Source organism: Chinchilla lanigera, unplaced genomic scaffold (genome assembly GCF_000276665.1).
Source record: "Chinchilla lanigera isolate Chin_1 unplaced genomic scaffold, ChiLan1.0 scaffold00104, whole genome shotgun sequence".
NCBI lineage: Eukaryota > Metazoa > Chordata > Mammalia > Rodentia > Chinchillidae > Chinchilla > Chinchilla lanigera.
The window spans coordinates 7,106,921-7,119,717 of record NW_004955505.1 but is presented as its reverse complement, the minus strand read 5'-3'; the positions used below and the strand labels follow the sequence as shown (position 1 = coordinate 7,119,717).

The 12,797-nt window shown below is 38.4% G+C and overlaps 1 protein-coding gene across 2 annotated transcripts in view; it reads right to left on the bottom strand.

Moving 5' to 3' along the window:
- Nucleotides 1-283: 283 nt before the first annotated feature.
- Nucleotides 284-12,797, bottom strand: part of Mansc4 (MANSC domain containing 4) — a 41,625-nt gene continuing 29,111 nt past the window's right edge. The window contains exons 3-5 of one of the 2 annotated variants that reach the window (XM_005407155.2): nucleotides 7,677-8,481; nucleotides 3,618-3,752; nucleotides 284-1,766 (exon numbers count right to left, since the gene is read on the bottom strand). In XM_005407155.2, the coding sequence (XP_005407212.1) occupies nucleotides 1,138-1,766; nucleotides 3,618-3,752; nucleotides 7,677-7,893 (981 nt within the window). In that variant the 5' untranslated portion in view covers nucleotides 7,894-8,481 and the 3' untranslated portion in view covers nucleotides 284-1,137. The remainder of the gene's footprint in view (nucleotides 1,767-3,617; nucleotides 3,753-7,676; nucleotides 8,482-12,797) is intronic. The other variant, XM_005407156.2, reaches the window with a different exon arrangement.

Genomic DNA, 12,797 nt, shown 5'->3' with positions numbered 1-12,797 from the left:
AAAGCAGAGGCTCTTAGTCTAACAGTAGTTTTGAACATGGGCTTTTGAACTAAATCATCTACATTCAGGTCCTGGCTTCACTACTTGTGTGACTTCAGACAAGATGCTTACCCCCTCTTTACCTGTTTCCTGATCTGTAAATGGCAGGAATAAGAAGCATAACAGTTTGATATCATGCAATAGTAATAGTACACCTGTTATAGGAATGATATAAGATCTCCAAATGATATAAGGGAAATATTATAACTCCCAACCTGCTAGATTTCTGATATACTGAGTTCATGTTCCCCAAAACTGAAGAATGAATTCTGAGAAACAAAGGAGGTTAAGAGTAGAAAATATTTATTGAGGGAAAGACCGCTCCTGCCTAAGAGAGACAAGAGGGGACCTGAAAAGTAGATTCCCCACGTGCCCACTTTTCAAAGGAAGTTGTGTAGAGCAAAATCATGAGGTCGATGCAAAATCACAAGGTGGATACAAGGTGGGACAAAACTGTGGGCCACCAATAAGATCACAAAAATATTGATTCAGTGGGGAAGCATATCACATAGCAAGTGTACAGGGCAAGAACAAGGATCTTTCCTGGAAGAGATGGATCAAAGAAGTTTTGGTCCCCTATTTAGGTGACTGATGCCTATTTAGGATATCCATTATTATTGTTTATCCCTCGGAGAAATATGTAGGTGTAACAATTCCATCTTTGTCTTGAGACCAGGCCTTCAACAAATGCACCTCCACTCACAATTGTACTGTGTTATTTTCTGCACTGATTCATTCAGGCCTAGCCATCTTTGATGCTATAATATTTCTATGTAACCTAACTGTCTGTAATACACCTAACCCAGAGAGCTGTATGGATACAATCAGTTAACACAGCTCAATTGTGATTCACATGGTGCTCAATAACACCTACAGGCTCTGACTTCTGGAACCTTGGCAAAGGGAACATGATAACAATAGAAATAGCCAAGAAAGCCGTTATGTTAAGCATTGGCTTCTGTAAGATTGGTAGGAACAGGCATCCCATATTTTTAAACCAAACTTCCATTGTCTTACAGAAAACTGAAAATGAAACCCTTAAAAACTTATAATCGCACTACAATTTTTAAGAGTTCACCTTCAGCATATTACATTTTTTTACTCTGCCTGGATCCTGGTTTTCTGTCCTAATTTATACTGGCCCTGTTGCCTTGAATAGCAAAGAACACAACAGCAAAGAAAGATGAGGGAGATACATAAGGCCACAAAAGCCAGCCAGGTCTTGGAAGTCACAGATGCCCCATCCGATGACTCATTATCATTCTCAGATGTGTGGTTTCCACTGTTGTACTCCTTGGTTTTGTTCAGTAATTGTTTGCTACTATTAGGTTGGGGTGGAACCTGCATATGAGGATGTTTTGTGTCTGTGGGCACAATAAAAGGAGAAATAGTCTTGTTAAATGGGCTACTGATGAAGTTAGCACTTGGTAACACCATATTTGCCTTGGTGGTAATGGAGTCATTCAGGGAAATGAACCTTGTCCCCAAATCTGTGGTGAGTTCCTTCAGAGAAATTGTATTGTTTCTGTTTTCAACCAAATCTTGAGGTGTAGTTGATGATGGAGCCTCTACTGTGGGCAGTACATGGTTTATTTTGGTAGCTTGTTGTGTATCATATAAACTCATAGCTTTTAGAATCCTGAGTCTGTCCCACCTATCAGATGAAGAACGAGTATGTAGATACATAGGACGTGATTGTCCAAAAACCAGCAAATCTGGATCTATACCTGAAAGACAAATAAGATAGCATTCATTTTATTTTTAATTTCAAAGGAAAAACCTCACGCACAGTTTGGAGAAATATTGAGTTTTGCCACTAAGAGTTATTTAACTAAATTCAAGTTCTACCACTGCAAGCTTCTGAAAGACTTAGAAACATGTAGAAACTACAGAAAGAAAGGAAGAAACAGAGAAAAAGATAAAGAAAAAAGGAAGGAAAGCAAGAAACAGAAAGAAAAAAGAAAGAAAAAAAGAAAGAAGAAAAGAAAGAAAAAGAAAAAGAGAAAGAAAAGAAAAGAAAGAAAGAAAGAAAGAAAGAAGAAAGAAAGAAAGAAGGAAAGAAAAAAATAAAGAAAGAAAGAAAGAAAAGAAAGAAAGAAAGAAAGAAAAAGATAGATGGATACTGGCTACATTTGAATTTATCTTAACTTCTTAGGATACTTTCTGCTGTGAATAACTTGGACTCCACCCAAGGAGAAGACAACTGTGTGTGCCAGGGCTTCTGCAAAACCATCCTGAAAGTTAGTATGAGAGCTATATAAGCAGTCACCATGTAAGATATGGTACAACATTTTAAAACAAAGTTGAATAAATAAGCCTGAAAAGGAAAACTGTTCAATCTAGAACAAAGCCTTAAACCTCATCCTTTTCCAGTCCCTGAGGGTCCTGCTTTGTTTTAGTATTTTCTCATATTTTTGTCTTATTTATTTATTTGTTTGTTTGTTTGTTTTTCCGGTACCGGGAATTAAACTCAAGACCTTGCGCTTGCCAGGCAGGCACTGTGCCACTGAGCTAAATCCCCAGCCCATGTCTTATTTATTTGTTTTTATTTTTTTGAGACAAAGCCTCACTAGTGTAGCCCTGGTTGGCCTCCAACTCTAAATCCTTCTGTCTCATCTCGCAAGTTTGATATTTTCTATCTTCTTGTATACTAACTCTTTTCCTTCGACTTTAGACAAGCCACAGAACAGCTTTGTTTTGAGGAAGAAAAACTCTGAACAGCTTTCCAATGACCCCTGTTAGCAAACAAACCATCAGTCTTTATCTCTCTGGGAAAGCAAGCCAACATCCATTTCCTTTCTGCCTTGGTTTGCCCCTGTAAGCTTGCATTTGCTTTTGCACTGAGGCACTATCCCACATTTTTGTATTTCCGTTTGATACTAATTATGAGATGTCACATCAACAAGAGCATAAAGAACATAGCTGCACAGATGTAGCTGCAATGTTCCGCAATGTCAAGTCCAACCTAGAATGTTATATATTCAATGAACACAAATAAATAAAGAAATTTATCTCCTGTGCTTGGTGGCAAGTCTACTTTTTATGCTCACAAATTTTCATTCTAAGACTTGTGTACATGAGCAAAAATCACTTAAAGCTGTATTTTTTTCTATAATAAAACACACTGGCTATCTTGGGACCAGTGAGACGCTGATGTATGTCCAGGCTAACTGTACTGATCCTTGACTTCCACTGTGGTAGAATCTGTGAATGAACTGTGCACAGACATCAAAACTGTCACTTAGCATTTTCTTTATTTTGTGATGACACCCTCGGCTGCTGCAGTAGAAATGCCTACTTTGGCTTTTGCTGAGTGCTCATAAAATTCAGTGCTTAAGCTCTTATTCAGTTGCATCTGACTTGCTGTCATCTGGAATGAATTCATCACTGCCAAATGTGCCACACTAAAGGGAATTTCTCTCCACTGTTTTGGCTTGGATGTCCAAACCAGTTCCCAACAGAAGTCACTGGAAGAGCTCTGAGGGATACAAACAGGAATATTTCAAGCCAGTTTCTAGGTTATCTCCTCTACGAGAGTACTACCAACATCCTCAGAAGCCCGGGGTACATCATCTTACCCTCTGTTATGTTGTACAAAATGGCACTGGTTCCAGGCTCCAGTATGCAACTCTCTAGAGTTGGGCAGTGGATGTGGAGGCAGTTGACATTGTCATGAATAGGGTCATGGAAGAAGACAGCCAAGTTACAGGACACTGGAAAGGAAAGAGGCACAGAACACCTGAGGTGACCTCCAGTTCCACCAGTCTGATGAGCACTGAGCAAACTACATTTCCTTCAGGAACACTGGATCTACACTAACGTACAGGGATGTGTGTAGACATTTCATGGAACATTATAAACTCTAGTAACTGAATATAAGAAATTACTTTTTTAAACAAAAAACATCTGCCGGGAGCTGTCACATGCCCATAATCCCAGCACTCAGGAGGCTGATCAGGAGGATCATAAGTTTAAGGCCAGCCTGAACAATTTAATGAGACTTTACCTCAAAATAAAATTTAAAAGGGCTGGGGGTACAACTCAGTGCTCCCTGGGTTTAATCCTCAGTACTGGAAAGGAAGGGGAAAAGGAAAAGAAAGCAGTTACTGATTTTCTCTGAATAATTTTCACACATTCCTTTCCACAAAGCATACATGGAATCATTTTCTGTTACTAGTATTTTACATTCATGAAAAATTGACTAAAGAAAACTTTGGCAGTGTATACCTCAGATTTCTCATGCAATGCCCTCTCAGAATGCTACAGCTCTGGAAGCCACCAGAAGATATAGGAAAATGGAGGGCAGGTGTTGTAATGAAATAAAAGGGAATAATGGAAAGGCCAAAGAGTGTAGTGACAAATACACAAATAACACAACAACAACAACAAAAAGCATGGCTAATATATTACAGGTTATAAATATAGTTTCTGAGGGCTACACTATAAAATTTTAAAGTTTACAGGGAGAAGCCCAGTTCCCCTATACAATGTACACCGACTCTGTGTGCAAAGCAACACCCCACAGAACGTCAGCCCAGGGTCACTGAAGGAGGTGGATAAGACAGATTTTACCAGTCAAAACAAAACAAAACTGGCTGGGATATAGCCACTACACCAGGATGTCGCCCTGGAATTCTAGTGTGGGGAACACATAGGACTGGCTCGTGCTATCTCTTTTTCAGGCAGATTTGCTCCTTTAAAGCATGTTGCTGTTTTTGGAGTATCTGAGGTCAAATTTGTTGATGCAAATCTTCAATCTATGCTCCCTAAAACACAACATAATCTTACTCCTGCAGCTTGCAGTCAGAACCATGCAATGTATCCATAGGCCAAAGGTATCAGGTTCTTTCATAAAATAAGATTAGACAGGAATCGAGTAATTACCAGATCCATGCACATGGGCCAGTGGCTGTGGAACTGGGGCTTCACAAGCTGTCCTATGCTGGTGTCAGGGTGACAGTGGGGAGCTACATCTCCACATTCATTCTAGTGCAACCTCATATTTCTGCATGCTTAATTTTTCCAGAAGGAAGGCCTGGCATGATGGAATGTTCCCATAATCCCAGCCCTTTGGAGGCTGAGGCAGGAGGATCACCATGAGTTCAAGGGCAGCTTGAATTACATAGTGAGACCCTGTCTCAAAAAATATTAAGTTTTTCCAGGAGGAGAAAGAATAGGACAAAAGTTAATTAATAATACAGTGCTATCAGGTGTAGTGGTCCTCACTTGTAATCCCAGCAACTCAGGAGGCTGAGGCAGGAGAATTGCAAGTTTGAGGCTGGACTGGCTGGACAATTTAATGAGATCTCAAAACAAAACAAAAATGGCTGGAATATAGCTCAGAGGATCAATTTCAAATACAAAAATAACACAACAACAACAACAAAAAAGGATTGCTAACATATTAAGATTACAAATATAGTTTCTGAGGGCTATGCTATAAAATTTTAAAGTAAATTTTTTTTAAATAAATTTAAGGTATTTGATTTTATGATACGAAAGTAGTTGATACTGTAAAGAGCACTTTGTTTTGCTTTGTAAAAGGCTTTCACCATGTAGCCTATGCTGGCCTTGAACTCATGGTCTTCCTGCTCTGGCTTCTTAGTGCTGGGATTACAGGCATCCACCACTACACCAGGGATATAAAGCACAATTTTAAAAGATGTTTTAAATTCCTTCTGTACATATCAGAGTTACAACTCGGAGCAGGATTGTGCATTTTAAAATTTGGGCTCCCATGGAAAAAACTGGGATGTCTCTCTTGCCCTTTCCTGTTGTGAAGGAATAAAGCCACCGGGAGCCATAGAGGCTCAGAGGTCACGAACTTTTAAAGATGTTTACAGCAGCCCTGAAAATCCATAGACCATAGCCTCTCTGGTGTGCAGAATCAGGTGAATTCAGACCATAGGGAAATTCAGAAAAAGTACTGCCCCTCCCACACCTACCTGAGCAAAGACTTGCAGGAGTTAGAGCCACGTGGAAAGTGGAAGTCTGAATTGACTGTCTTTTCAAAAAGATTCCTTGTTATTAAATTAATTTCTGTCTTTTTGCCTAATTAACTACTGAGCACTTGGCCTGGGTCAGCTCCTCACAGTGTGGTACCCTGACAGTTTAGTTTTCTCTCCAAGCAGCTTGAAGTTTCACCTCAGAAACTGTAAATGTGATGGGAGTGTAAACTGGTGCAACTACTGTGGAAATCAGGTGAAGATTCCTCAAAAAACTAGGATTAGAGGTCCCATTTGACCCAGCTATTCCCCTGCTATCTTCCCAGAAGAACTGAAAACATCGTACACAGTGATACATGTGCACCCATGTTTATTGCAGCACAGTTTGTCATAACTAAATCTTGGAAATAAGGCAAATGCCCAGCAACCGAGGAATGGATAAAAAAGATCCGGTGTTTTTATACAGTGGAGTATTATTCAGCTAAAAAGAAAGATAAACTGGAGAATTTTATAGGTAAATGAATGCAACTACAGACTATACTCATAAGTGAAATAAATCAGACTCACATGTGTAAACATCGTATTGTCTCCCTAGTATAAGAAAATGAAAGAGTAAATAAATTTCAAAAGGTACAACTGACATTGTGAAAGGGAAATAAACTGCTCAGTATGAAAGAACAACTGGGTTAGGGGAAAAGAGAAAAGAAGGAAGGGGAAAAATATATCTATATGATAGCTAAGATAATTGTACTACTAATTTCTATTAGTTTATTGAAAGTAACAGGTAATGCTTAATTGTTTGATCAATTTTGCAGCCTATATCTGGTAATCTGAGCAACTACTTCGAAGATAATATGCAATATAACAACCATTGTTAATTTCCTACCATCTTGTTTTAAGATTCTGTAGTTTTTCTTGTATTCTCTTTAAAATAAAAAAGAAATTGTAAATGTGTAATTGGATAAGAGGCACTGTGATTAAAAAGTTGGTATCAAATCATTTTAAAAAAGGTGTGGGGGCTGGGGATTTAGCTCAGCGGCAAAGCGCCTGCCTGGCAAGTGCAAGGTCGTGAGTTCCGTTCCTGGTACCAGAGAAAAACAAACAAACAACAACAACAAAAAAAAGGTGTGAAACAACGAAGAGAACTACTTTAAAGTGCTGTGTTGTTTTTATTGTGTCTTTCCAAGTTGTCTTAAAAATCATGGCAAAATTGAAACATAGATCTTTAGGTCATTATGACGTGAAATTCTGCAGCAATGAAAAGCTTTACTAGTTGAGGGCTTGAGCATATTAAACGGATGAAGGTTATACTCAGATCCAAATTACAGAAAAGAATTTATTAGGGAAATTTTTAAAAAGTGATCAATAAGAACTTTTCTGCTGCTTTATATATAACTCTCTATATCTTTCAAAACATTGTAAGATCCTGTTCAATACATCCCACATTTTAAAAATCATACACATAGCATTTTGTGTTATAAAAATATGCATTAGCTCGGAAGGAAAGGCTTTCATTTAGCATGTTCTGAAGAAAAGAGGATTGTGTTTCCTGAAGGTTCTGCAGCACTCCGGACACTCCTAGACCTGTAAGCGACCTGCTCACGTCCAGCCCACAGCGCCCCAGCGGCCCTTGGGCTCCCCGCCACCTTCCTCAGCGGCGCCCTGACTTTGGCCCCGGCATCTCCTTCTTACCATCCTTCCTGAGGCAGCAGCTCCTGCTACACTTCTGTCCAGTGGTCTCAGAATAGTATTTCAAGAACCGGGCTCCCAGCTTCTGTGACTCCTCCAGGTCCACAAGGAGGCCTGGGAAGCGTCGGATCCAGCAGTCTCTGTAGAAGACGGTGGGCGAGCAGAGCAAGGCGGCCGTGCAGCCGGCGCTGAGGAGCAGGAGCACAGCTGCCACCCGCATCGCGGCGGTGGGAAGCGTGCGAGGCAGAGGCCGAGCACACCGGCAGCTTCAGCGTGTGCGACGGTCTGGAGGTCCGAGGGCTGCTGCCAAGGGAGCGCTTCCTTGGGGCTTTTCTAGAGAGTCCCCGGGAGAAGATCAAGGCTGGTCCTGGCTGCATTCTGATTTCTCTTTTGTTTCGTTTCTTTAGAGTCAGCGTGAGCAGGGACTCGCCCCCATTCGTCCAGCCTGCGGGGTCATTTCAGTTCTGTCCCTGGGCCTCCTGAAGAGTGGATTCTCTCCTCTGTTTTTCTTTTTCCGAAGGTGAAGAGTCGCAGACACCTTTCTCTAAGGAACATAATGACAAGTCGAAATCCGAGTCAGGAGTCTTAAGCAGAACAGCAATTCATTGCCTGACAGTAGATAAAGGAAGGATCCATTTCACTGGGAACAAGACATTGTTTTGTGAGGTCTTCTCTCTGGTTTTCAAGGAACTTGTGACCGCAGATTTTTTTCAATCAGTTCTTTAGTTCTTTAAACTTCAGTCTTGGTTCACCAGAAAATTGGTGCGTGGACTGGTTTAAATTCTTTAAATTTGTCCTTTTTGAAAAACTTTGAAAGCAAATAAAAATAAAATAAAATTTTAAAATTGAATTACGCAGTAACTGCAAACTATTAGATTCTGACCCTAATCACTTTTCAAGGTCCAGTATTTTTGTAAAGTTCAATTACAAACTTTCTGTTTAAAGGAAGGCTAAAGATTTGGGGGGAAAATGTATTACAAAATAAATGGGATACAGTACTCACTGAGAGTGTGTATTAGCCAGGAATAAGTACAATTTACAGCGAACACTGTAGAGGTTTAAGAAGGGGATTGCCTCTCTTCTTATGCAGATTATCCAGAAGTCTTACTTACGAAGTGAGTATAGAAAGGCATAGTGTCTCTGAGACAGACCGAGTTGCAATGGAAAGTGCCTTAGGGAAACGGCGAAATGGTTTTACATTTCTTTTCTTCTTTTTTGTCTTTTTCAGACAGAGTCTCGCTATGCAGCTCAGGGTGGCCTTGAGCTCACTTTGTACCCCAGGCTAGTTTTGAACTTGCAATGATCCTTCTGTCTCAGCCTCCCAAATGCTGGGATTACAGGCGTACACCACCATGCCTGGCTAACAAATTAGTTTAAAGCATAAAATTGCTTGTTTTTATCTGGTATTTATTTATTATCTGGTTTTTATATGAAGCATTAGTGTCAGTGATTTGGGGCATAAAGTCTGCACTGCTTCTTTAAAAAAAAGATGAAACTTTTCTGAATCTTTGATCTGTGTTTCTCTTATACTTCTTGCATGAAGACTCATTTATGTATTTGGCCCCAAATGTTAACATTCTGTGCATTTTCATCTCCACCTGTTTCCTAATTATAGGCAACCTACTTGTTACATACATATCATTAAAATTTAAAAATATATAATATTTAACACTGAATAAAATATATTTTATAACATACAAAAATGTTTTAAGATTAACTTTAAAAATCATTTTCTTCCATGCAAAAACTATTGCTTTTTTTTTTATTATTTTATGGAAAAAAGGTAAAACAAAATTTCAATAAAATAACAGGAAAGTAACAATGTATATACATTACATGCTGTTATCTTTAAAGTAGTTGCTCAGGGTACAAGATATGGGCATTAAAAATTTCTCCAATATTGGCACAAACTTTCCTTTTTAATGAACTAAGAGACACAAATAGTATAAGTGACTTGCACTTTTTCCCTTTTCCCTACTGTACTTTCCCCTTTTACCTATCCTAGTTGCTTTTTTCTTTTGAACAATTTCTTCCCATTTTACAATATCTATTGTACATTTTAGACCTTATTTACTCTTTTAAATTCTCACACTGGGGAGACAATATGATGTTTACTCGTGTGAGTCTGATTTAGTTCACTCATGAGTAGGGTCTCAAGTTGCATCCATTTACCTATAAAAGCCTCAAGTTATCCTTCTGTATGGCTGAGTAGTACTCCACTGTATAAAACTACCACATATTTATAATCCATTCTTCTGTTGATGGGCATTTGGGTTGTTTCCAAGACTTAACTATTACAAATTGTGCTGCTATCAACATGGGAGCACATATATCGCTGTGGTATGATGTATTTAATTCCTCTGGGAAGATACCCAGAAGGGGAACATGTGGGTCAAATGGAACCTCTAATCCTACCTTTCTGAGTACTCTCCATACTGATTTCCATAGTGGTTGCACTAGTCTACCAAAACTTTGGTTGCCACCAAAAGTGGAGAAGAGTTCCTTTTCCCCATAGCCCATCCAGCATTAGTTATAGGTTGATTTCTTGATGATAGCCATTCTTTCTGGTGTGAGATGAAATCTCAGTGTTGTTTTAATTTGCATCTCTTGAACAATCAATGATGTTGAACATTTTTTTCATTACTTATTTGCCATTTATATTTCTTCATCTGAGAAGTGTATAGTCATCTCAGGTGCCCATTATTTGATTGGGTCTTTCAATTGGGGGGGTCTGATTTTTTTCAATTCTTTATATGTTCTAGATAGAAGTCCTTTATCTGAAGGACAATGGGCTAAAATATTTTCCCACTCCATGGGTTCTTTTCACTCTGTTGGTGATTTCTTGTGTTGTGCAAAAGCTTTGTAGTAAGATGAGATCTCAGTTGTTGATTCTTTGAAGTATTTCTCATGCAGTCTGGGTTTTGTTCATGAACTCTCTACCTACACCTATGTCTTTAAGATTTCTACCTATTTTCTCTTCCAGTAGTTTCAGTGTTTCTGTTTTAATATTTAGATCCCTGGGGCCGGGGATATAGCTTAGTGGCATAGTGCCTGCCTGGCAAGCATGAGGCCCTGAGTTCAATTCCCAGTACACACACACACACACACAGATTCTTGATCCATTTTTGACTTTAGTGCATGGTGATAGACATGGATCTAGTTTTAATCTTTGGCATATAGACAGCCAGTTTTCCCAGCACCATTTAGTAAAGAGGCTATCTTTCTTCCAAGGAATATGTTTGGTTCCTTTGTCAAAGATAAGGACCTTGAGTATGTTTGTAGTTGTGCATGCATCTTCTAATCTGTTCCAGTGGTCCTCAGGTCTTTTTTTTTTTTTTTTTTTTTTTGCCAGTACTATGCTGATTTTATCATAGTAGCTTTGTAGTATCATTTCACATCAGGGATTATGATGCCTCCTGACTTGCCTTTGTTGCCCAAGATTGCCTTTGTTACTCTAGATCTCTTCTGGTTCCAAATGAATTTTAGGAATATTTTCTCTAGCTCTGTAAGGTATGCTAATGGTATTTTCATTGGGATTGCATTAAATCTGTATAACAATTTTGGAAGTATGGCCATTTTCACAATGTTCGTACTTCCTATCCATGAGCAAGGGATATCTTTCCATTTTCTGATATCCTCTTTCAGAGTGCTGTAGTTTTCACTGCAAAGATCTTTTACTTATTTTGTTAGACTGATTCCTAAGTATTTCATGTTTTTGGATGCTATTGTGAAGGATGTAGTTTCCCTAATTTATCTCTCAGTGAGTTTGCTGTTTGTGTGCAGGAATGCTATGATTTTTGAGTGTTGACTTTCTATCCAGCTATAGTACTGAATTTGGTTATTAAATCTAGCAGTTTTTAGTGGAGTTTTTGGAGTCTTCTATGTAAAGTATGTCATCTGCAATAATGATAGTTTGACTTCTTCCTTTCCATCATTTTTCCTTTTATTTCTCTATCTTGTCTAATTTCTCTGGCTAATGTTTCTTTAGTTATGTGGAATAGGAGTGGTGATAGTGGGCATTCTTGTCTTGTTCCTGATTATAGAGTGACACCTCTCAGTTTTTGTCCATTTAGTATGATGTTGGCTATTGGTTTGTCATATATGGCTTTTATCAGATTGAGATGAAGACCATCTATTCTGATTTTCTGTAGGGTTTTTATGGTGAATAGGTGTTTGACTTTTTCAAAAGGTTTTTCTACATCTATTGAGATGATCATGTGATTCTGGTCTTTGGCTCTGTTGATATGCTGTATTACATTTATTGATTTGCATATGTTGAACCAGTCCTGCATTCCTGTGATGAATCCCACTTGGTCATTGTGTATAATCTTTGTGATAATTTGCTGTATTCTTTTTGCTAGTATTGTATTGAGGACTTTTGCATCTATGTTCATTAAGGAGATTGACTGGTAGCTCTCTTTTTTGGTTGGGTCTTTCTCTGGTTTTCATATCAGGGTAATACCTGCCTTCAGGAATGTGTTAGGGAGTATTGCTTTCCTTTCAATTTCATTAAAGTGTTTGAGGATTATTGGTATTAAATCTTCTCTAAATTTCTTGTACAATTCAGCAGTGAATCCAACAGGACCTGGGCTTTTCTTTGTTGGTTAGTTTTTAATTACCTTTTCAATTTCATTGACTGATATTGGGTAATTTAGAATTTCTACATCTTCTTGATTCAGTTTTGGTAATTCATATATATCTAGGTATCTGTCCTTTTCTTCTGTGTTTTCTATTCTATGAGAGTGAAGATTTTCAAAGTAGGTATTGATGATCTTCTGAATTGCCACAGGATCTGTAGTGATTTCACCCTTTTCATTCCTCATTCCATGAATTTGGATCTTTTCTTTTTTTTATATAAGTTTGGCTAAGAGTTTATCAACTTTATTTATTCTTACAAAGAAACAACTCTTCAATTCATTGATTCTTTGTATTGTTTCTTTGTCTCCAATATAATTTTTCTACTCTGATCTTTATAACTTCCTCCATTTTATGGGCTTTGGACTTGACTTGCTCTTTTTCTGCAAGATTGAGGTGCAACATTAGGTTGTTCATTTGTACTTGTTCTGTTTTCCTGATGTGAGGATTCACTGCTATAAATTTCCCTCTTAAGACTGCTTTCATTGC